The 24,374-nt window shown below is 35.8% G+C and overlaps 1 protein-coding gene across 16 annotated transcripts in view; it reads right to left on the bottom strand.

Moving 5' to 3' along the window:
• ADGRL3 (adhesion G protein-coupled receptor L3) overlaps positions 1-24,374 on the bottom strand; it is a 959,208-nt gene that overhangs the window by 54,616 nt on the left and 880,218 nt on the right. For 10 of the 16 annotated variants that reach the window (XM_061420294.1, XM_061420290.1, XM_061420278.1 and 7 more), the window contains 2 exons: positions 10,025-10,051; positions 7,348-7,516 (listed from right to left, as the gene is read on the bottom strand). In XM_061420294.1, the coding sequence (XP_061276278.1) occupies positions 7,348-7,516; positions 10,025-10,051 (196 nt within the window). The remainder of the gene's footprint in view (positions 1-7,347; positions 7,517-10,024; positions 10,052-24,374) is intronic. The other 6 variants (XM_061420283.1, XM_061420287.1, XM_061420285.1 and 3 more) reach the window with 1 other exon arrangement.

Below are 24,374 nucleotides of genomic sequence, written 5' to 3'. Positions count from 1 at the left end.
AAATAATCCTATAAAACAAATGATCTCAAAAATGGAATATTTTACATTTCTCTACTCAAATATGAGTAACTACATAAGATGAGCATATTATTGAAATCAGTCAGATGGCTTAAGAAAAACCTCCTACAAGAAATAAGACTGTTAAAATGTCCATAAGAACCAAAGCTATCCATAGGTTCAATGCAGTTTCTATAAAAGTTCCAATATTTTTCACAGATACAGAAAAAGATATCCTTAAATGTATACAGAACCACCAAAGACTCCAAACAGCCAAAGCAATCCTGAGAAGAAAGAACAAAGATGGAGGCATCACGTTGCAGACTGCACACCATAGCACAAAACTATAGTAATCACAACAGCACAGTATTGGAAAAATAGATCAATAGGCAAAGGATCAGATCTGAAGTGAAAGTCACTCAGTCGTTTCTGACTCTATCTGACCCCATGGACTATACAGTCCATGCATTCTCCAGGCCAGAAAACTGGAGTGGGTAGCCTTTCCCTTTTCCAGGGGATCTTTGCAACACAGGGATCAAGCCCAGGTCTCCCGCATTGCAGGCAAATTCTTTACCAGCTGAGCTACAATGCAAGCCCAATGGAACAGATTGTGAGCCCATAAATAAACCCTTGTCTATACCTGCTCATAGTAAAAACATCCTCTTCCAACACACAAGAGATGACTCTACACATGGACATCACCAGATAGTCAATACCAAAATCAAATTGATTATATTATTTGCAGCCAAAGTTAGAGAGGCTCTATACAGTCAGCAAACACAAGACCAGGAGCTGACTGTGGCTCAGATCATGAACTCCTTATTGCCAAATTCAGACTTATATTGAAGAAAGTAGGGAAACCAGACCATTCAGGCTTGACTTAAATTGAATCCCTTATGATTACACAGTGGAAGTGACAAATAGATTCAAGGGATTAGACCTGACAGACAGAGAGCCTGAAGAACTATGGATGGTGGTTCATGACATTGAACAGAAGGCAGTTATCAAGACCATCCCTAAGAAAAAGAAATGCAAAAAGGTAAAACTATTGTCTGAGGTGGCTTTACAAATAGCTGAAAAAAAAGAGATGAAAGGCAAAGGAGGAAAGGAAACACATACCCATTTGAATCCAGAGTTCCAATGAATAGCAAGGAGAGATAAGAAAGGCTTCCTCAGTGATCAATGCAAAGAAATAGAGGAAAACAATAGAATGGGAAAGACTAGAGATCTCTTCAAGAAAGTCAGAGATGCCAAGGAAATATTTCATGCGAAGATGGCCACAATAAAGGACAGAAATGGTATGCACCTAACAGATGTAGAAGATATTAAGAAGAGTTGGCAAGAATACACAGAACTACACCAAAAAGATCTTCATAACCCAGGTAACCACAATGTTGTGATCACTCACCTAGAGCCAGACATCCTGGAATGTGAAGTCAAGTGGACCTTAGGAAGCATCACTACGAACAAAGCTAGTGGAGGTGATGGAATTACAGTTGACCTATTTCAAATCCTAAAAGATGATGCTGTGAAAGTGTTGCATTCAATATTTGGAAAACTCAGCAGTGGCCACAGGACTGGAACAGGTCACTTTTCATTCCAATCCCACAGAAAGGCAATGGTAAAGAACGTTCAAACTACGGCACAATTGCACTCATCACACACACTAGCAAAGTAATGCTCAAAATTCTCCCAGTGAGGCTTCAACAGTACATAAACCATGAACTTCCAGATGTTCAAGCTAGTTTTAGAAAAGGCAGAGGAACCAGAGATCATATTGCCAACACTGCATCACAGAAAAAGCAAGAGAATATCAGAAAAACATCTAGTTCTGCTTTACTGATTATGGCAAAGCCTTTGACTGTGTAGATCACAATAAACTGTGGAAAATTCTTAACGAGATGGAGTACCAAACCATCTCTTTGGTACCTGCCTCCTGAGAAATCTGTATGCAGGTCAAGAAGCATCAGTTAGAACCAGATGTGGAACAACAGACTAGTCCAAATCATGAAAGCAGTATGTCAAGTATTGTCACCCTGCTTATTTAACTTATATACAGACATCATGAGAAACGCCAGGCTGGATGAGGCACAAGCTGGAATCAAAATTGCTGGGAGAAATATCAATAACCTCATATATGCAGATGACACTACCCTTACAGCAGAAAGTGAAGAGGAACTAAAGAACCTCTTGATGAAAGTGAAAAAGAAGAGTGAAAAAGCTGGCTTAAAACTCAACATTCAAAAACGAAGATCATGGCATCCAGTCCCATTACTTCATGACAAATAGATGGGGAAACTATGGAAAACAGGGACAGACTTTATTTTTTGGAGGACTCCAAAGTCACTGCAGATGGTGACTGCAGCCATGGAATTAAAAGATGCTTGCTCCTTGGAAGAAAAGCTATGACAAACCTAGTATTAAAAAGCAGAGACATTACTTTGCCAACAAAGGTCCATCTAGTCAAAGCTATGATTTTCCAGTTGTCATGTATGGATGTGAGAGTTGGACTATAAATAAAGCTGAGTGCCAAAGAATTAATGGTTTTGAGCTGTGGTGTTGGAGAAGACTCTCGAGAGTCCGTTGGACTGCCAGGAGATCCAACCAGTGAATCCTAAGGGAAATCAGTCCTGAATATTCATTGGAAGGACTGATGCTGAAGCTGAAACTCTTTGGCCACCAAATAGTTTGGCCACCTGATGCGAAGAATTGACTCCTTGGAAAAGACCCTGATTCTGGGAAAGATTTAAGGTCAGAGGAGAATTGGGCAACAGAGGATGAGATGGTTGGATGGCATCATCGACAAGATGGACATGAGTTTGAGCAAGCTTGAGAGCTGGTGATGGACAGGGAAGCCTGAGGTGCTGCAGTCCATGGGTTGCAAAGATTGGACAGGACTGAGCAACTGAACTGGACTGATATGGTTAACTAATATCGATAAGAAAGCTATGAATAAATAATGGGGAAAATACAGTCTCTTAATAAATGGCATTAGGAAAACTGGATAACCAGATGTAAATGAATGAAACTGAACCTCACTATCTTATACCATACACAACATCTAATTTGCGAACTCTTAGTTGCCATGTGTGAGACCTAGTTACCTGACTTGGGATCAAACAGGGACCCCTGCATTGGGAGTGCTGGGTCTTGGCCACTGGACCACCAGGGAATTCCCAGGCCTACTACTACTACTAAGGCACTTCAGTCATGTCCGACTCTGTGCGACCCCACAGACGGCAGCCCACCAGGCTCCCCCATCCCTGGGATTCTCCAGGCAAGAACACTGGAGTGGGTTGCCATTTCCTTCTCCAACGCATGAAAGTGAAAAGTAAAAGGGAAGTCGCTCAGTCGTGTCCAACTCTTCGCAACCCCATGGACAGCAGCCTACCAGGTTCCTCCATCCATGGGATTTTCCAGGCAAGAGTACTGGAGTGGGGTGCCATTGCTTCATTAAATCAATCAATCAATTTTTTTTACAAATTTAAGACACCTGTGGAGAGGAAAAAAAGATGGCACCCCAGAGCTAGAGCAGGTAGAGGGATACACCAAAGATGGCACCCCTGGTGCCCTCACTGGGGGGCATCCAAAAGCTCTTGGAAGTACATGTTAAGTTAGACACCTGCCCCTTAGGCTGCTTCTGCTTATACATAAGTAAATGAGCCTCTTTTCTCCTGAAGTCTGGTCACATGAGCAGCTGCAACTGTGCTGGACATGAGGTGGGTTCCAATTAAAAGAAGCTATCTGTGGACTAGTGGAGAGGACTACACCTCACCAAATATGGGAGACCTGGGTTCAATCCCTGGGTTGGGAAGATCCTCTGGAGGAAGAAATGGCAACCTACTCTTTAGTATTCTTGCCTGGAGGAATTCCATGAACAGGGATTGCAAAGACTTGGACACGACTCTGCGACTAACACACACACATAGAAAGAACAAGCAACAAAAGAAAAAGTAATAAGTTGTACTATATCAAACTAAAAAGCTGCTGCACAGCAAAAGAAACAACAGAGTTGAATGGCTATCTACAGAATGGAAGAAAATATTTGCCAATCATACATCTGATAAGTAGTTAACACCAATAATATGCAAAGCACTCATACAACTCAAAAGTAGCCCCACCTACTCAAAAGTAGCCCCCCAGTCCAACTAAAAATGGACTAAAGAAGTGAATAGACATTTTTTCTAAGAAGACATGCAAATGGCTAGCTTGAAAAGATGCTCAACATAACTAATTAGAAAAATGAAAATCAAAATCACAATTAGATATCACTTCACATATGTTAGAATGGCTATCATGAAGAAAACAAGAGATAAGAATTGGTGCTTCTCTGCTATCTCAGGGGTAAATAATCTGCCGCAATGCAGGAGACACAGGAGACATATGTTCCATCCCTAGGTCAGGAAGATCCTCTGGAGAAGGAAATGGCAACCCACTCCAGTATTTTTGCTTGGGAAATTTCATGGATAGAGGAGCTTGGTGGACTATAGCCCATAGGGTTGCAAAGAGCTGGACATGACTTAGAGACTAAAACCACAATAAGAATTGGTGAGAATATGGAAGAAAGAGAGGTATTATGCCCTGTTGGTGGGAATATAAATAAATACAACTGTTATGGAAAGCAATATGAAAGTGCCTTACAAAATTGAAAATAGAACTACCATATGATTCAGCAATCCCACTTCTGGGCTTATATCCCAAGAAAACAAAAATCAGGATCTTAAAGAGATATCTGCATGCCCATATTCACTGAAGCACTATTCACAACAGCCAAGATATGGAAGTAACCAAACTGTCCATCAGTGAATGAATGAATCAAGAAGAAAACTGTACTTTGCTGTACTCTGTTGTAATGAATCACAAAATTGAACTTGATCACATGTAGTTTTTAAAAATTCACCTCTGTTAAATATGTTCCATATACTAAAACCCATAATTTGTTTTTGGATTCTAAGGTTTGGTATCTCTACCTGGATATCGAAACAGTGATGTGTATTTTGGACATAATAAAATAATAAGGGAAAACTCTAGTAGGTACTAGCTAATGAAAATAATCCCAATCAAAATAATTCATGCATAAAGCACAAAAATCTTTTCTGTTCTATAGAAAATTTCAATACACACATACAAAATTTCCAGCTAATATAGAAAAGAATCGGCAAATCCAGTTTACTTTATTTGAAAATGTTAGTATAACTACCTATGATGGCCCAATATTCCCTTATTTACATGAACAAATGCTACCTTTTCCTGATTTTGCTTCCACCTTTTTACATATTTCTCTTGACAATCAGTTATGGCTCCTTTCTAACAAAATCTAGAAATCTTTTCAAGTCTTTCTGACTTTTCTGCAGTGTTTTATAATACTGACCACTGTTTACTTCTGGACACTTCCCCCATCTTTAATTCAGATACTATCTTTTCATTCTTCTCCTCAGACACTTTCTTCCATTTCTATTCTTACTCATCGCTCATGTCTCCAAGTCTTCACACTGACCAAGTGTCATCACCTGCTAGCTGTTTGTATTATAATACCCAATTCTTCATCTTCCTGGGGTGTAAGAGGTAGACTATGTTTCCCAGCCTTGCTTGCAGTTTGAGTGGTACTACTGACAGTGTCCTATCTGATGGAATGTGAGTGGAAATGATATGAACCATTTCCAGACTTTTTATACAAGGTCCCCTCTCTTTTTCTCAGATTATCTGCTGGATACCAACATCCAAAGTGTTGGTAAAGGTGTTGGTATCACTATCGAAATAAAATAGTGAGGTTAGTTGAGCTGTCACTGGCTGTGTCCCTCCATTAGGCACCTGCATCAATTGGGCCATGAGTAAAAAAGAATAAACATTTATTAGGTTAAATGATTGCAATTGGGGTGTATGCACATTAAGTATTTAGGAAGATTCATCCATTCTAACATCTTAACCTGTTTTCTGTATCCTACATTAACTGGCCTAAGTCAACATTGTTATTCTAGCCTACATTTAATATCATGCCAGCATATTTTTAATATCTAACATGATATAAAGCTGAAAACAGGATAAAATTGAACTCATCTCAATAAGTGGACACACATTTCTCAAATTTGTTTAGTCTTTCAAACCCAAAATCATATAGAGTGATATATTTACTCTTCATTTTCCAAAGAAAAACTGTGGATCTTGTTGTTGCTTAGGGAAAAAAAAATCACATTTTCCCATTTCATCTTCAGTGCCACATCTCAATATATCATAATTATTTTATTAGCTCCACTTTATACATGAGGAAACTGGAGCACATGCATGCTAATTAAATGGCCCAAAGTCACATAAGCCATTAAGTGGAGGAACTAGGATTCGGACACAGTCTTGGCTCAGGGGTCTATGTGATCAGAACTATAAAGACCACATTTTTAATTGAGTTAAAAAGTATAAGATGAGAAAATCAATGTTGAGATTAAAAAAAAAGCAATGTAAGTGTTTAGTTGCTAAAATTAACTTTTAAAATGAGTACTTTAGGTCCTGGTAGATGTGAAAAATAATAAAAAATAGACCATTATAAAAATTAAATATTGCATTCTAATCATCAAAATCATAAATTTTAATAAAATATGCTTTTAAAGAAGTTCAGAGATCTTTAGGTTTCCCTGGTGTCTCAGATAGTAAAGAATCTGTGTGTAATGCAGGAGACCTGGGTTTAATTCCTGGGTCAGGAAGATCCCCTTGAAAAGGGAATGGCAAGTCACTCCAGTATTCTTGCTTGGAGAATCCCATGGACAGAGGAGCATGGTGGGCCTAAGTCCATAGGGTCACAAAGAGTTAGACATGACTGAGCAACTAACACACACAATAGAGATATTTACTAAGTGTTTTACCATTCATTAAAATAATAAATGCTTTCTATCATAAATTGTTTAGATATTTATATTTCTTAGAATATACAACTAGTTTTTTTAAAAATAGAAAAATATATATTTCCTATGCCATGCTATATAATATATACATATGTATATTCTTTGCCTCCATACATCTTAGAACATCTACTTCCTAATATACAATTCCATGTGTCTGCCAATAATATCAAAGACAATAAGGTCAAATCTATAAGAATATTATTTTTGTGCACTGTCTAAATTAAAATATGATTCTGTCTTTTGTTGTTAACACATTCATCAACTTTTACAATTGCATTTTATGTCTGTTTTTCTCTTCTATTATAAAAATGAAATTAACCAAATCATATATTTATTTTTCAGAGACAAAAGGATCAAGAATGATTTATATTACGGTGTTTTGTTATCATAGAATATATGCCATTTATTCTTTTTTTTTTGTATGCCATTTGTTCCTGAACAGAGAATTCTAGCTTACCTTCTTTTGTAGGACACAATGGAAAATGAATATAAACATTCCCTGTAGAGAATTGAAAATGGTGAAGAGATACGCCATGATGACTGTGCTTTCATTAATATACATGAGTCCAAAGGCCCAGGTCAATCCTAATAGGCAGAGAAGAGCTATTGCACCTATAACCCATGACCTGCAAAGAGAAGAGAAAATTAAGAGTTATCAAATAGTTTGTCTTTAGTTAACATAGTCATATTGTATCAACAATACTGACACTGAAAAAAATGTTACGGTAAGTTTATTGACAGGAAATGTAAGACAGGTGGTATAAGTACTTCAAGATTTTAATGAGAACTTACAAGTTTTCAAGCTTGAGGAGATATACATGAATGAAAATGTTATGAACACAGAAATTCATTTAAGCAAAGCAGATTTGTACTATTAAACTATTCACGTATTTGCAGCACATATGTGAATGATATGGAGATGTAGTTATGGTTAATGGCAAGGGGGGAAAGTCTGTAAAGTTATGTTAGTCTCCACTGGTCTCATTGGTATGATAACATTTATTTGACTAGACTCTTTCCATTAGTGCTTCACCTGATACACTTTTACCCCATTTTTCCAAATTTCCTCTTTTTCCATAAAAAATTTAATGTGTACTGATAAAAACAGAAGGAACCAATATATGGAACACATATAAATTTCTGTCTGATTCTGTAGTTATGTAGAACAAATGTGATATACAGTAGATGGAAAAAAAAATAGTTCCCCTCTAGATCACCATCTACTCTTTCAGCCTTTGGATTGCTGTCTTCTGGGTTATGTTGGACTAGACTTTGGAAATCAGGCAATTGGCAGCTTTGTTGAAAAGAAGCCCAAAGGCTCAGGACACCTTCATGTCTTTGAAGTGTCTGTAAACTCATGGGAGAAAATGAAGTTGAAAATGGGATGGAGAGGTATGAACAAAGTAGTCCAGAACGGAAGACAAATTCTCACTCTCACTCCATTCCCTTAGTTTCCTCCAAGCTGCCATTCACAATACTAGTAAATGGGTGACAAAAGTTCATATATTTGTGGTTATGTATTCACTATCAACATAAAATAAATCTTTCCAATAGATAGGAATCCAATAATTGAAAGTGTAATCTTCTCAACTTCTATGTACATATGATAGGACCAAAACAGTCTAGATTTCTATAGTCTTAGCCCATCCTTTCCTTTCCCAGTATACCTTCCTGAACATGGTAAACTAATATTTCTTTTCAGCAGACTACTATCCTCTACTTACATTGTCTAAGAAATGACTATTTACAGGGATTGAAACTTTGCAAAACAAAGGATGGAAAATTGCATATATTTACTATAATCTGAAGCTGGGTTTAATAAATTTTCAGAGAGAACTACATTTTAAGAAAGATATGTCCCAGAGTAGTTAAATATTATTAAAGTTTTATTAAAGTTAGTCTCAAATATTTACCATTTTCCTTCTATAACCATCAGCCACTATATTTCATATGGAAACATCCACTAAATTTAATGTGCTTAATTAAAAAATTAATAATCTTGAATAAAGAATCCCTAAAGGAAGTTTGCCATGCCACAAACATGTATGTGACATGTTTGTATATACAAATTAGAAAACATCTTAGAAGTTAATATCTTGTTTCAAAAGCAGATTCAGAAGTATGAGAACTTTCAAGATAAAGCTCTCAGTTTTTTACAGATATTGGAAAAAGGAAAAATGGGAAGAGTTGCCATTAAACCAAGACAAAATTGTTATTCAGCTTTAGAAATAAAATGATAGGATAAAATATTCAAGTCAGCTATCCACTAGAAAACACATAATGGGCTCAAGTGTTAATGATATAAAACAGTGATGAGCCCAAATTCTAAAGAAAAAAGAAGAGCATGAAGAAGTAAGTGAAATGGTACTGGAGAAAATGAAAACAAAGGACTCTTCACCAGAAGAACAAACTGAAAGTCTACAGCAAGATCACCGAAAGGTTGCCAATCTTGTTTATTGCTGCAGGACATAGAATTTTAAAATGTACAAAGGAGAAAAAGCCCAAATCTTAATATTTAGGTTTATTTTTATTAGATTAGTACAGACTTGTAGCTTTGTTTCAGAAGCTTAAAAGATATGATCAATAATCAAGATATGTGTCAAATTTGAAAGAGATTATTTGGCAATGCAAGATTTAATTTTTGAAGGAGGTATTTCCCCTTCTTTTGGATATTTAGCCTAAGAACTTCATTAGTATCATTTGTAACTTGGTAGTTTCATATCCAGAAAATCATTTGAAGAAATAACACTAAATCATGAAATAGTTTTAGATGAATGATGTCCGAACAAGCAACAGAAATGACGACATATGCAGCACAGAGGAGCACATCACAATGAAAGGAGAAAGCCAATAAAAGCAAAACAAGTCTGTACCACATGAAGTTGCTATTACTGTGGCACTAAGTTCAGGTGCTATCCAATTAAAAGAGGTGAAGCAGAATTTTCCTGGCAATACACCTGCAGCATATTTATTCTGCAGAGAAGTTGTATGCCTGATTATTTTCCTGCACAGTTTGCTCTTCTGCCTCAATGTGAATGACAGAAGTTCTAATGATTTTCCAGTACTGATCTGACAGCTGGTTCATGGGACCACACTGATAAATGGAATTTATCAGCCATTCAGGTCATTCTTACTTGATGAAGGGTCTGTTATCCTCATAGCTAAAGAATGCATAGACATAAAGACAAGAACACCAACATTAGCATTTTATGACAAAGAATTTCATATGAAAAATATTCTCCTGGTTCCCAAAGGCCTCTGTCGCCCACCTCCCTAGAAGGCATCATAATCTTCCCTTTATATCCAGAAGGTAAATCCTAAAATGACCATGAGAACCTAAATAACAAGGAACAAAATCAATTTTACAATACTGTAATATCCCTTAGGAGACTAAAAAATTCCATTTTTTTTTTTCATCATGTGCACATATTACTTGTGACTTGACAGAGACATTTATTTCTAAGAGACCACATTTCTCTAGAGAATGAGAAATCTTATGAGCAACCTGGAAAAGGCTTGGGGGCATACTTAAAATGATAGATTTCATGTCATCTAAAGGTCTCCTTATTCTATAATATTAGTAGGTGAGATTACTTAATTATGGACAGTACACTTCTGAGTAATTTTAACTTGCAGATGATTGACCTGAGTTAAATCAGAACATTATAGCCCATTGAAAATAATCAACAAGACTATTTTAAAATTATTTCTGATGGCGCACTGAGAAAAATTTTTGAACAATCTTATGTAGTAATAGGAGCAAACAGACAGCACCTGTCCATTATCACTTGTATGTACTATTTAGTATCATCCACACAAAATGAGATCCAAGCACCAAATTAGTAGAGATTAGTTAGGGGATATTTTGGATTTTTTTTTTTAAACATAGTTGCTTCTGAGTGAATTGTGACAGGACTGAAAAGAAACAGAAAGCTTGATCCTCTATTCTCTTACCTCTTGCCAGAGGCAATGGTTTCTGATATCATGCATACAAAGTAAAGCTCTTAGAAAGGCTCCAACTGTGATGCATTTTGAACAAAGCGAACCACAGATAAAAAAGTCTCACTCTCCAGGGTGATAAAAGAGTAAAGAACAGAGTGACAGCCTGGGATTTGAAGCCAGTTTGCCTGAGGTTTACATCCTAATTTAGTCACTTACTAGCTATTTGATATTAGGCAAAAATTATTAATAATTTACCTTAGGTTGTGTCAATTTTTACATCTATAAAATGGTGATAATTATAATGTAAGTTTCCTGTGATAATGAAATGATACATTATGTATCAAGTGCTCAGAATAGTACCTGACACATTGTTTGATAAATTCCCCGTAGTTACTATTAGACTATTTTCATTCTGAAAATACAGAATTTCTTACCACCCCAAAGAATATAATAGAAAATAATACATGTTGAACAGTTAAATTCATTTGATGATGCTTCAGGAGTAAATATTATGCTGTAAAATAGATGTGGTGAAAATAAGTTTGGAGATGGAGCAGGGAGTGACTAACTATAATGTCTAATATGGAGTTACTGGCCACATGGATTTATTTATATTTAAATTTAAATTAATTAAAAGGAGATTAAGTTTAACATTCATTTCCTTTGGTCACAATAGTTACATTACAAATACTTAGAAACTTCAATAGCTACCATATTGAACACAGCAGTTCTAGAACATATTTCTGTCATCACAGAAAGTTCTATTGGACAGTGCTGAACTAGAAGAGTCAAAGAGAGTTTTTAGCCAGGAAATGAAATTCTAAAATATTTAAATAATGCCATGGATATGTAAAAAGATAAAGAGAAGAATTTCTAAGAATCAATCATATTTAACACTTGTAAATTGTGCCTAAAAAGAAAATCCTGTACTTATATTAATATTGAAAACTTACAGAAGATAATAGCATGATATTTATTCTACTATATGCATCCCCATGGTATCAATATTTTCCATCTATGATGCTAAATTTATGATTAGAATGACTCTATTTTAATTTATACAGTACAATATTAGGTAAAGAAAGTTACAGAGGTTAACATGTAGGGATACCTACAAAGGGCTATACAAAATTATATTAAGCTACCTAAATGTTTCAAAAACAATATACAGTTGATTCTCTTTGCTGTACAGCAGATGCTAACACAACATTGTAAAGCAACTATGGGTCACTAAAAATGTTATACATACACACACACACACACACACACACACACATATATATATATATATATATAGAACTTAGACTATAATTGCTAGAGTGAGATGTCTGCCTTAATGAGAAATACCAAAAGAGAGAGATATCAGCGTGCTATTCTGTGATTTTTGTTGGCAACTCTGGGGATCAGCTGCTTGCTATACTCAGTAGCAAAGACTGCAATTCCAATTCCAATTTTACTTAGAGTTATCTACACACAAACTGCAGAAAAATTATACCACAGAAATTCTTGAACTGTTCAGAAAGTTCTAGGACCCACAACAGACTTCCCAAACTGGGGATCTGGCAAAGGGATGGAGAAGCCCTAGGGAATTTGACTATGGAGGCCAGTGGGATTTGATTGTAGAACTTACACAGGATCGGAGAAACAGACTCTTGGAGGGCACAAACAAAACCTTGTACACACAGGAGCCAGGAGAAAGGAGCAGTGTCCCCACAAGAGACTGAGTCAGATTTGCCTGTGAGTGCCAGGAGTCTCCAGTGGAGGCATGGGTTGACAGTTTGGCATTAAGCCGAACAACAGGGAGGGAACACAGCCCTACCCATTAACAGAAAACTAGACTAATGATTTACTGAGCAAATTCATCAGAGGGCAGACAAAATGAAAAACAGTCACAGAAAACTAACCAAACTGATCACAAGGACCACATTGCCTAATTCAATAAAACTTGAGCCATGCCCTGTAGGGCCACCCAAGATGGACGGGTCATGGTGCAGAGTTCTGATAAAACGTGGTCCACTGGAGAAGGGAATTGGCAAACCACTTCAGTATTCTTGCCTTGAGAGCTCCATGAACAGTATCAAAAGGCAAAAAGATAGGGCACTGAAAGATGAACTCTTTCATGTCAGTAACACGTTACTGGAGATCAGAGAAATAACTCCAGAAAGAAGGAAGAAACAGAGCCAAAGTGGAAATAATGCCCAGTTGTGGATGGAACTGGTGATGGAAGTAAAAGTCCAATGCAGTAAAGAACAATATTACATAGGAACCCAGATTGTTAGGTCTATGAATCAAGATAAATTGGAAGTGGCCAAATAGGAGATGACAAGAGTGAACACTGACATTTTACGAATCAGTGAACTAAAATGGACTGGAATGGGCAAATTTAATTCAGATCATTATATCTTCTACTGTGGGCAAGAATCCCTTAGAAGAAATGAAGTAGCCCCCATAATCAACAAAAGAGTCTGAAATTCAGCAGTTGGGTGCAATCTCAAAAATGACAGAATGATCTCTGTTCGTTCCAAGGCAAAACAGTCAATGTAACAGTAATCCACGATGCCCCAACAACTAATGCAGAATAAGCTGAAGTTGAATGGTTCTATGAACTCCTAAAGAACTTCTAGAACTAACACCAAAAAAAAAAAAAAATGTCCTTTTCATCATACGGGACTAGAATGCAAAAGTAGGAAAACAAGAGATACCTGGAGTAACAGGCAAGTTTGCAGTTGGGGTACAAAATGAAGCAGGGCAAAGGCTAACAGAGTTTTGCTAAGAGAATGCACTGATCATAGCAAACACCCTCTTCCAACAACACAAGAGATGACTCCACACATGGACATCACCAGATGGTCAATACTGAAATCAGATTGATTATATCCTTTGCAGCCAAAGATAGAGAGGCTCTATACAGTCAGTAAAAACAAGACTGGGAGCTGACTGTGGCTCAGATCATGAACTCCTTATTGCCTAATTCAGACTTAAATTGAAGAAAGTAGAGAAAACCACTAGACCATTTAGGCATGACCTAAATCAAATCCCTTATGATTATACAGTGGAAGTGACAAATAGATTCAAGGGATTAGATCTGATAGACAGAGGGCCTGAAGAACTACAGAAAGAGGTTCCTGACACTGTACAGGTGGTGGTATCAAGACCATTCCCAAGAAAAAGAAATTCAAAAAGGTAAAATGGTTGTCTGAGGAGACCTAACAAATAGCTGAGAAAAGAAGAAAAGCCAAAGCAAAGGAGGAAAGGAAAGATATACCCATTTGAATGCAGAGAACTCTTCAAGAAAGTTAGAGATACCAAATGAACATTTCATGCAAAGATGGGCACAATAAAGGATAAAAATGGTATGGACCTAACAGAAGCAGAAGATATTAAGAAACGGTGGCAAGAATACACAGAAGAACTGCACAAAAAAAGATCTTCCTGACCCAGATAACCACGATGGTGTTATCACTCACCTACAGCCAGACACCCTAGAGTCCGAAGTCAAGTGGGCCTTAGGAAGCATCACTATGAGCAAAGCTAGTGGAGGTGATGGAATTCCAGTTGAGCTATTTCAAGTCTTAAAAGATGATGCTGTTAAAGTGCTGCACTCAATATGTCAGCAAATTTGGAAAACTCAGCAGTGGCCACAGGACTGAAAAAGGTCAGGTTTCATTCCAATACCAAAGAAAGGCAAAGGTAAAAGAATGTTCAAATGACCACACAGCTGCTCTCATCTCCCATGACAGCAAAGTAATGCTGAAAATTCTCAGTGAGGCTTCAACAGTATATGAACTGAGAACTATCAGATGTTCAAGTTGGATTTAGAAAAGGCAGAAGAACCAGAGATCAAAATGCCAGCATCCATTGTATCACAGAAAAAGCCAGAGAGTTCCAGAAAGATTTACTTCTGCTTTATTGTCTATGCCAGTCTTTTACTGTGTGGATTGCAACAAATACTGGAAAATTCTTAAAGAGATGAGAATACCAGACCTCCTTACCTGCCTTCTGAGAAATTTGTATGCAGGTCAAGAAGCAACAGAACCCAGATGTGGAACAACAGAACAGTTCCAAAATGGGAAAGGAGTACGTCAAGGCTATATATTGTCACTCTGCTTATTTAACTTATATGTAGAGGACATCATGAGAAATGCTGAGCTGGATGAAGCATAAGCTGGAATCAAGATTGCCGGGAGAAGTATCAATAACCTTAGATATGGCGGTAACACCACCCTTATGGCAGAAACCGAAGATGAACCTCATTAAGAGCCTCTTGATGAAAGTGAAAGAGGAGAGTGAAAAAGCTGGCTTAAAATTCAACATTCAAAAAAATGAGGATCATAGCATTGGTCCCATCACTTAATGGCAAATAGACGGGGAAAGTAGGGAAACAGTGAGAGACTTTATTTTCTTGGGCTCCAAAGTCACTGCAGATGGTGACTGCAGCCATGAAATTAAAAGATGTTTGCTCCTTGGAAGAAAAGTTACGACAATTGTAGACAGCATATTAAAAGCAGAGACATTACTTTGCCAAGAAAGGCCCATCAATTTAAAACTATGTTTTTCCAGAAGTCATGTATGGATGTGAGAGTTGGACTATAAAGAAAGCTGAGCACCAAATAATTTATGCTTTTGAACTGTGGTGTTGGAGAAGATGCTTGAGAGTCTCTTGGACAGCAAGGAAATCAAACCAGTGAATTCTAAGGGAAATCGGTCCTGAATATTCATTGGAAGGACTGATGCTAAAGCTGAAACTCCAATACTCTGGCCACCTGATGTGAAGAACTGACTCCTTGGAAAAGACCCTGATGCTGGGAAAGATTGAAGGCAGAAGGGGACGACAGAGGATGAGATGGTTGGATGGCATCACTGACTCAATGGACATGAGTTTGAGCAAGCTCCAGGAGCTGGTGATGGACAGGTAAGCCTGGAGTGATCCAGTCCTTGGTTTTGCAGAGTCGGACAGGACTGAGTGACTGAACTGAACTGATGGCAATGTGTTTAATTCACGGGAATATGAACATAGGTGAACTGTGACATTTCTGGGTCTTGGCAATTAAAAGATTGGAACTGGGCTTCCCTGGACCTTTTTATCCTTCTCTTTTCCTAGGAGACATTGACAGTACAGCCTCAGATCTAAAAGGAAGTCTGTTTATTGATGGGGAGCCACCTTTTAGATTTAGATCACCTATTTCTATATTCTAATGTAAATTTAAGCTACTGTAATTTAGAGTAATTTTTATCGTGGCTTAGCCTGTGCAATAATTACTAAAGCAGGTTTTAGCTATAAGAATCCCTAGTTCACATGCAATATCAGAGAAGGCAATGGCACCCCACTCCAGTACTCTTGCCTGGAGAATCCCAGGGACAGGGAAGCCTGGTGGGCTGCAGTCCATGGGGTCGCACAGAGTCAGACACGACTGAAGTGACTTACCAGCAGCGGCAGCAATTCACATGCAATATAGAAATTCATGCTAATGACAAAGAACTATTCATTAATTTTACCTCCAGAATGACATGAATAATATACAATAGTTTAAAATCTAAATATCACTAAACTTTATCTATAATCTGTCAGTTATTTTCCATCATGTTGTCAGATATTCTACTGGCTTAAAGAATCTAGTTTCAGAATGTCTTTCCATCAAATCTAAATTAAATTGATGATAATATTGCCACATGTTATGGTGACAAAGATATATGCTATTGATTCACTTTTTATTAAAAAAAATCTACACAGCTAGCTTCTAAAGTTGAATAATTTTCATTCTGATTCACCAATGAAAGTCCACTGATTCAAAAATTCATCCCAGGTTGTAAGACTGAAACAATTTTACTGTAATTATTTTAAGGTTTTATGAAAATATGGACACAAGGGCTTAAGATGTTCTTGGTGATGTTAATAGGAACTTACAAGTTATCTTAGAATTTACAAATTGTGACATGGAAAATGAAATAAAACATATTGTATAGTTTTCAAGGTACAAATAAGAAAAAAATATACATTTTTCTTAGTAAGTACATTTTCCTTTTATCAGACATTTATCATTTTATCCTTACATCTAAAATTCAAAATTTTAAATATTAAGGTCATAATATTATCTTTAAGAGTGATCCTTAGAATAAAGTTCAGAATTTTTAGGGGCCTCTATGGTAGAGAATTTTTAGGGGTGCTAGTGGTAAAGAAAAGTGAGAAGTGAAGTCGCTTAGTCGTGTCTGACTCTTTGCGGCCCCATGGACTGTAGCCTACCAGGCTCCTCTGTCCATAGGATTTTCCAGGCAACAATACTGAAGAGGGTTGCCATTTCCTTCTCCTGAACACCTGAACACCTGAACCAATCCAGGGACTGAACCTGGGTGTCCCGCATTGTAGGCAGATTCTTTACCGTCTGAGCCACCAGGGAAGTCGCTCTTGCTAATGTAGGAGACATAAGACACATGGGTTCAATCCCAGGGTCAGGAAGATCCCCTGGATAAGGACATGGCAACCCACTCCAATATTCTTGCCTGGATTAATAAATATTAAATAAATGACTAATAAAACTTTAATTATATTATCTCCCCAACTTAATGCTATACAAATTCTTATAACTCAGTACAATATGGTCAAAGAGCTAACTTATATATAAAAGACATTAGGAGCATCAATTATGAGAATGAAAAATGAATTAGTATATTGGACACAAACAGCAAAAAATTTATCACACTTTAGTATCTCCATCTATCAGATTTATAAAATGAACTAGTAGGTTTATAAAAATGAATTTATGAAAATTTATAAAAATGAATTGGTAGTTTCCATGAAAATAAGATGCTTCCCCCTAGTGGCTTAGACAGTAAAGAATCCTCCTGCAATGCAGGAGACATGGGTTCAATCCCTGGGTCTGGAAGATTTCCTGGAGAAGGAAATGGCAACCTACTCCAGTATTCTTGTCTGGGCAATCTCACGGACAGAGCAGCCTGGCAGGCTACAGTTCATGGGGTTGTAAAGAGTTGGACATGACTGAGCAACTAAGCACAAATATACATGTGCAATTAAGATATAAAATTTTGGAATCACATTGGAAGCAAATAAGATCATTGTATGATTATCAATATTAATCATGAAAGATAGTGTATCTTAGTAACTGAAAGCACTGATTTGTGAATCATCCTGCCTGCACTTAGATGGGCATTTTACAACACTGGGCACATTATTCATCTACTCTCACCCTCACAAGCTTCATCTTTGAAATGTGTATAAATATAGATCTTTGTTCATAGGGCTGTTGTGTGTATTAAATAAAAGTTCCAAAAAGCTCCTTTTACTTAAAATGCAAAAAATTACTCAACAACGTATAACTTTAATATACAAAAGTACCATACACATATTTGTTATTACATTTGCTGTTGTGTACTGACCTTCTGACCTCAAAAAAAGAGCTACAGGGAAAAAAGTGTTTTTCTTTTAAGTGTTTTGGAAATTCATATATTAACTAGACATCCAAAGAGCAAGGGAGAATCACTGCCTTTTTCTGAAATCAATATTTAGATTGAGAAAGCTTCAGTCTATTTGATGTTTTATTCTGGATTTCTTTAGGCTTAGTATATGCTATGAAATTCTACATTTTCATTTGAACTGGGGTATATATCCAGATTCCTAATGAACATTAAAATAGAAACCAATAGTTCTTTGTATTACATGAGAAATCCAAATTTAATTGATAAATATATTGTATCTTCAGTGTCAAAAAGTACACTAATAACCGCAATATTTCACTAAACGTAACCCTTTGATCATCAAGTAAGACATAAACAACATAAAATTATATGTGAAATGTTCATGAAAATTCATTAAGATATCTGTTATAAAATTGAATTTCATAGTTTCTTGTGATTTTTTGAAAACTTGAAACTCTGAATAGGATAAAGTAAATGACAAACTATATAAAAAGAAGTTTGCATTTCTTACTAATGATTTTTGTCTTATAATCTATGAAAACTGTGGTTCTAGTATGTGATAGAAATATCTCAAGATCTTAAAATAATGGCAACAAATTGACATCTTTTATATTTTAAAACCTACAGATAGAATCATGTTTCCTGGCTTATTATTTAAGGACCAATGTTTTTCAAGCTGATAAGCTTGATCATTAGAATGTAAGGACAGGAAGTACTTTAAAGGTACTTTAAAGGTATAACATACTTTCAAGGTTTCTTTTTTCAATTTAGAAGATATAAAAACTTTTAAGTTAAGTAAAATGAGAGAAAAATTGATAACTTTTAGATATTCTTGCCAAATGTGTTTTGACACATTGAATTGTTATATCTTTCTCATACCATATGTTATCATCACCTCTCATTTCAACAACTTGCAACAGAAGCATTCATCATATCCTATCTGTGAATAAACACCTTATTATAAACCACTTGTATGAACAACTAAAACATAAAAAAGTACAACTGTGTATTTTAAACATGTTGGTATTTACTAAAGATTCTAATAAATGGAACCAAGGCAGACCTTGAAACACAATAGGATACATACAAGTCTTATTTAATGTTGGTCAAGTGATGTAACTTTCATTAGGCCTAGTTTACTCACTTTAACAATGAATGACATAATCTTGCATGCGTGCATGCTCAGTCACTTCAGTTGTGTCAGACTCTCTGTGACCCCATAGATTTTAGCCCTCCAGGCTCCTCTGTCCATGGAATTCTCCAGTCAAGAATACTGGAGTGTCTTACTGTGATCTTTTTAGAATTGAATGCAACCAAGGAAAGAATAGTCTATGCCTCAACTAGTTTCTTGAATAGTGAGTAGACCTAGGTAATGACCCACAATCTCTACTTCTAGTCTGCTTCTAACACAGAAGCTCTGTGAGATGTTGTAGCCCCTAAATATATTTATAACTAGAAATCTGAATATAATCTTAAAATTATGTCAACAAGAAAACATTGAGAAATGGTATAGAAAATTTAAGCAAATATACACATAAATCAAACTTTAAAGACATACAAACTCCAAATACCAAAATAACAGTTCTTAAATCAGTCACACATTAGGCCAAAGGGCAACCTTAATAAAATACTAAGAATTAATATCAAACCAACTGCATTCTCTGATGCAGTGACATTAAATCTTGAAATAAATAACTTATAAAATATGCATAGATATACATGAACAATTATCCATATGCTGCTACATCTCCAAAGAAACCTCAAGACCCTGAATATTTTACAAATAAGTTCTATTTAATATTAAAACAACAAATAATCCTTTTTTCATATAGGTCAGGCCTAAGTGAAAAAGAAGAAAAGCTTTATGAGACTACTATAACTTACTAGGTAGGTAAAATTTAAGAGAATAAAAGAATAAATTAGAATATTTTATTTAAAATCTTACTTGAAAATCCTAAATAAGCTATTAGATAGCAAAATCTAATGGTGCATAAACATCATGATTAATTATTGCATAATGGTGAAGAAGAACTTTAAAAACTGATTCTGAAATTTACATTGAAGAAAAATAAAAGTCTAAGAGAAGATAAAGCAATTTTGAAAGATGATCAAAATGGGAGGACTCATGCAAGGTTAGTACTAAGCAAGGTTGGTAATAAATAATGAAGTAATGGTAGAGAAATGAAGTTTATGTCCATGGAATAGAAGAGAGCACACAGAGATTTGGTTTGGGACAGTGTAGCAGCAAAAATCTTGAGGAAAAGGATGGATTATTTTGCGAACAATGTTGGAAATTTGGCTGATCATATTAGGAATACAACATGTCCTCCAAAGACCTCAAAATCACACACTACAGAGGAAAAGTTGATGGTTTAAATATATAATATTGTTCTCTGTAGTAAAACAAGAATCAACAGAGACATGACAAATGGAGAAGCTACATGCAATAACCGAAGTATTCAAACTTTATATTAGCAAGTAAATGAGAAAGTTTACAGAAAGGCTCATTGAAAAAAAAAAGGAGGGGAAATGAAAATGATTTTAGGAAGATTAAAAATAGAAACAAATGACCATAATCATTTTACTAATAGGGTTCCTGTAAGTATGAACTGAGATGTTGAATATTTATTGTTTTATTGCTTTAAGTTTTTATATATTACATTAATGAAAGTAACTGAGTAGAAGATCTGGTAATTTTAGATATCCTTCTACAGCTAACTGAACAAGATGTTGTAAATTCAAAGAAGGCAGAAAAATGAGAAAAATGCAATGATAATGACTATCACAAAGAAAACTCGCCATTTTTTTTACTTCTTGGCATATGTAATGTTAATATTCAATTATGTCAATATTTTTCACTGATATATTACTACTTTTTATACTCATGGCTTGCTTGCTTTATCTCATAAACAGTTTGAAATTAAAGCTAAAACCGTTAATCTCAGTACTGGAACTGAGAGGATTTTTGTGTTAGCATGTTTAAATGTCTGATTGAAAATATGAACTTCTATAAACAACATTTCTGAGTATTCTAGAATACATGCTCAAATATACATTTATAAAAGAGCCAGGGGACTTGGATGACAGATCTTTTTAAAATACATAATTGTATATAGTGGAACAAATCCAGCAACAATTGGGACTCAGCCAAGAGAAAATTAGATTAGGAAATTTTCAAGCGTGGACTGAGCAGCTCAAGACACCTAACATTCCACTATACTGTCTGCACATTTTATTTACAAATCCAGTGATTTACTACACAGTCTTTTATTTAAAATAACTGTGACTTACATTGTTTCACTACTTCTTAATATGAGGTAAACTTATTAAAAACAAAGTAACCCTCCTATTAAAAAAGTACTCCTGAAAGTAGGAGAATGAGAAAAGCTGAAATTTAAAAAAGTGTTTTTGCTTTAATGTTGTTCTTATTTAAATGAGAGGTATTCCCTTGGAATTAGGGGATACTGATATGCACCCAGAGTGTGCTAGTAAGTTTTTCAGCCTGATTGTGTAAACCATAATTTGTGATGATTAGTTTGCCTGTCAGCGATCATCTGTAATAATAATAATATAATAATATCTTTAATCATAGAGCATTTCAGTCTCCTTTAATGAATTGGAATATAATTAAATAGCTTGAGATGCGATTTTTAAGATTAAGTACCTTGATATTTTCTAGAATTTGAGGAGAAATGTATGTATCTAAGGCAGAGTGTAAGTAGTGTTTTCATCTTTCTAGGGGGATTTTTCCATTCTATGGGTACAAAATCTATTATCTAAGATTATAAGTGACTGCAAAAAGATAGTAAATAATGAATGGGGACCACAAAAATGGTCCCAAGCTTGCTCCATCTAATTACTTAAAATGTAATTTAATTCAATCCAAATGTCCACCATTTCCCTTGTTCTCCCCCAATTCCATCCTGTCCCTTGAAATTCAGAATCTAATATCAACAAATTCCCCTCCATTCTAATATTCCATCCTGGGTGTGTTTTTGTCACCTTCATGCTTTAAGTGTTGTCTGCTTACAGTGCTTTCCCTGAAGACCACACAAACTCAAATATTGGTTTTCCTACAACTCAGGCAGTAGAAGTAATACTGCCAAACCATGACTTTTACCTCTGTCAAAAACCCAGCTCCTCTGAGAGTCTTGCCATCAAATATCTACTACCACCATTTATTTCCTATTTTTTGTTGTTGTTGTTATATACTAGCATCTCCAGACATCTCATTTTTCGACCCCTCCACACTTTCACTATATATCCCCCGTTTTGTATTCATCCTTTCCTGCTTGACCAGCCTAGATTCTATAACCTTTTTCTTGCATCTCCTCTCATCTTTAATGATTTGAAAAAATATGCAACCCTGAATAGATGAGTATTGAACAAAACAAATGTCTAATAACATTTAACAATACCCAGAAGGTCAACTAAACTCCCCTATCAATGTGCTTTCCCCTACCCCATGAGGAATATTGAACATCTTCCTTGTACCTCAAACTTCCTTTTTATCCCAACACCTTCAACTGAATATTGCCTCCTATTTACTTAAAGCAATCTGATAGTTGCAAATGCATTGGTGCACTGTCTGGACCTCACAATCCCTTGTACAGATCCTGACTTGATCCCTCATCTGCTGCACGCTTAGCTGATAAAGATTTGTGCCATGACCTGCAGATGACTGTTTTTGTGTACCAGAGCTACTAGGCCCATACAGCCAGAAGTGCCTGGGAGTTTACATTCCACTCTCACAACCCATCCCTTGTCCCTCAGCAAGACTGTAGTCAATTACTAACAGGTCTGAAATTATAGAATTCCAGTTCCTATGCCTTAACACTGGACAGTTCCAAAGTGTTATTTACACTCCAGAGCTCCCTTTGGGATTAGAGTCAGTCTGAGACTTCACCAGAATGACAACCTTGCATAGCTTCTTCCTATTATCTATCCTGCTTCCCCTTACTTTCTTATTGATTTCCTATTAAAGGAATTCCTTCATTAATTGTTTGTGCTGAATCCTTGGCTCAGAGTCCACTTCTGGGAGAACTCAATTGAGACTACTGACAGAAACATCCTCACGTTTCTGAAACCAAATCTATAAACTACTTTCAACAGTACCCACACACACTGTGTTCCCTCCTTTTATAATGAGAGAAATGCCTCTTTCTTATTATGGCAACATATCCATTCATTCTTATGCTTCTCAAGAACTGTGCTCCTTTGAGGATTGTTCTCTCCTGCTTTTTATGAATCATCTCCTCGTCTATAGGTTCATTCCCATCAGCAAACATACTTCACTACTTTAAAAAAACAAAACAAAACACCTTTTGATCCCACAGACTCTCCAAGAATCTTTGGTGTTATCTTTACTGAAAAATTTGTCAAGAGTTTTCTAAACATATAATTCATACAGGCTCACTTCTCATTTTCATAAAAGCCACTCTACTTAGGCACACATTCCTCTTAACTCCACAATGTCCTGTCATTGTCAAATCCCTTGTCAACTTTTCCATCTCATCATACTTGAGTACTCAGGAACATCCTATAGTTGATCATCCCCTTCTATTTTTTGGCTTCTATGACATAATTTTTTATTTACCATGTTGACTATACTTTCTGAGTCACCAAAGTGACTGTTTACCAAAACCACATCCTTCTTGGGTAGCTTCATTCAGTAATTCACTTTAAATTCTAGGTACTCTGAAATCTCTATCTCTAATTCTAAGACCACTGTTACATTAAGATTCCTGAAAACTGCACTTTACTAACCTTATTTTTCAGCTCATTATTTAAAATATTAAAATAATCACAGGATTTTGAAGATGGGGTTCTTCAGTCATGTATTCCAGTCCATATTTGAATTTAAATCTTTAAGCATGTCTTCATTCTAAAATGATCCTTAGGAAAAACTCAAATGAAGCACAGTTTATTTGTAGATGTACAATGTAATAGAATAAGGAATATATGGTAATAATTAGGAAATGGACTCAAACCAGACGGCCTATTGGAATACAAGGTTTGGCACTAACTATCTGTAAGGTCTCAAGGTAAGTTAATTATCCCTTTTGAAATCTCAAAGAGCTATTACAAAGATTAAATTTACACATGTAGAGG

Source organism: Bos javanicus, chromosome 6 (genome assembly GCF_032452875.1).
Source record: "Bos javanicus breed banteng chromosome 6, ARS-OSU_banteng_1.0, whole genome shotgun sequence".
NCBI lineage: Eukaryota > Metazoa > Chordata > Mammalia > Artiodactyla > Bovidae > Bos > Bos javanicus.
This window is presented reverse-complemented; position numbering and strand designations above follow the sequence as displayed.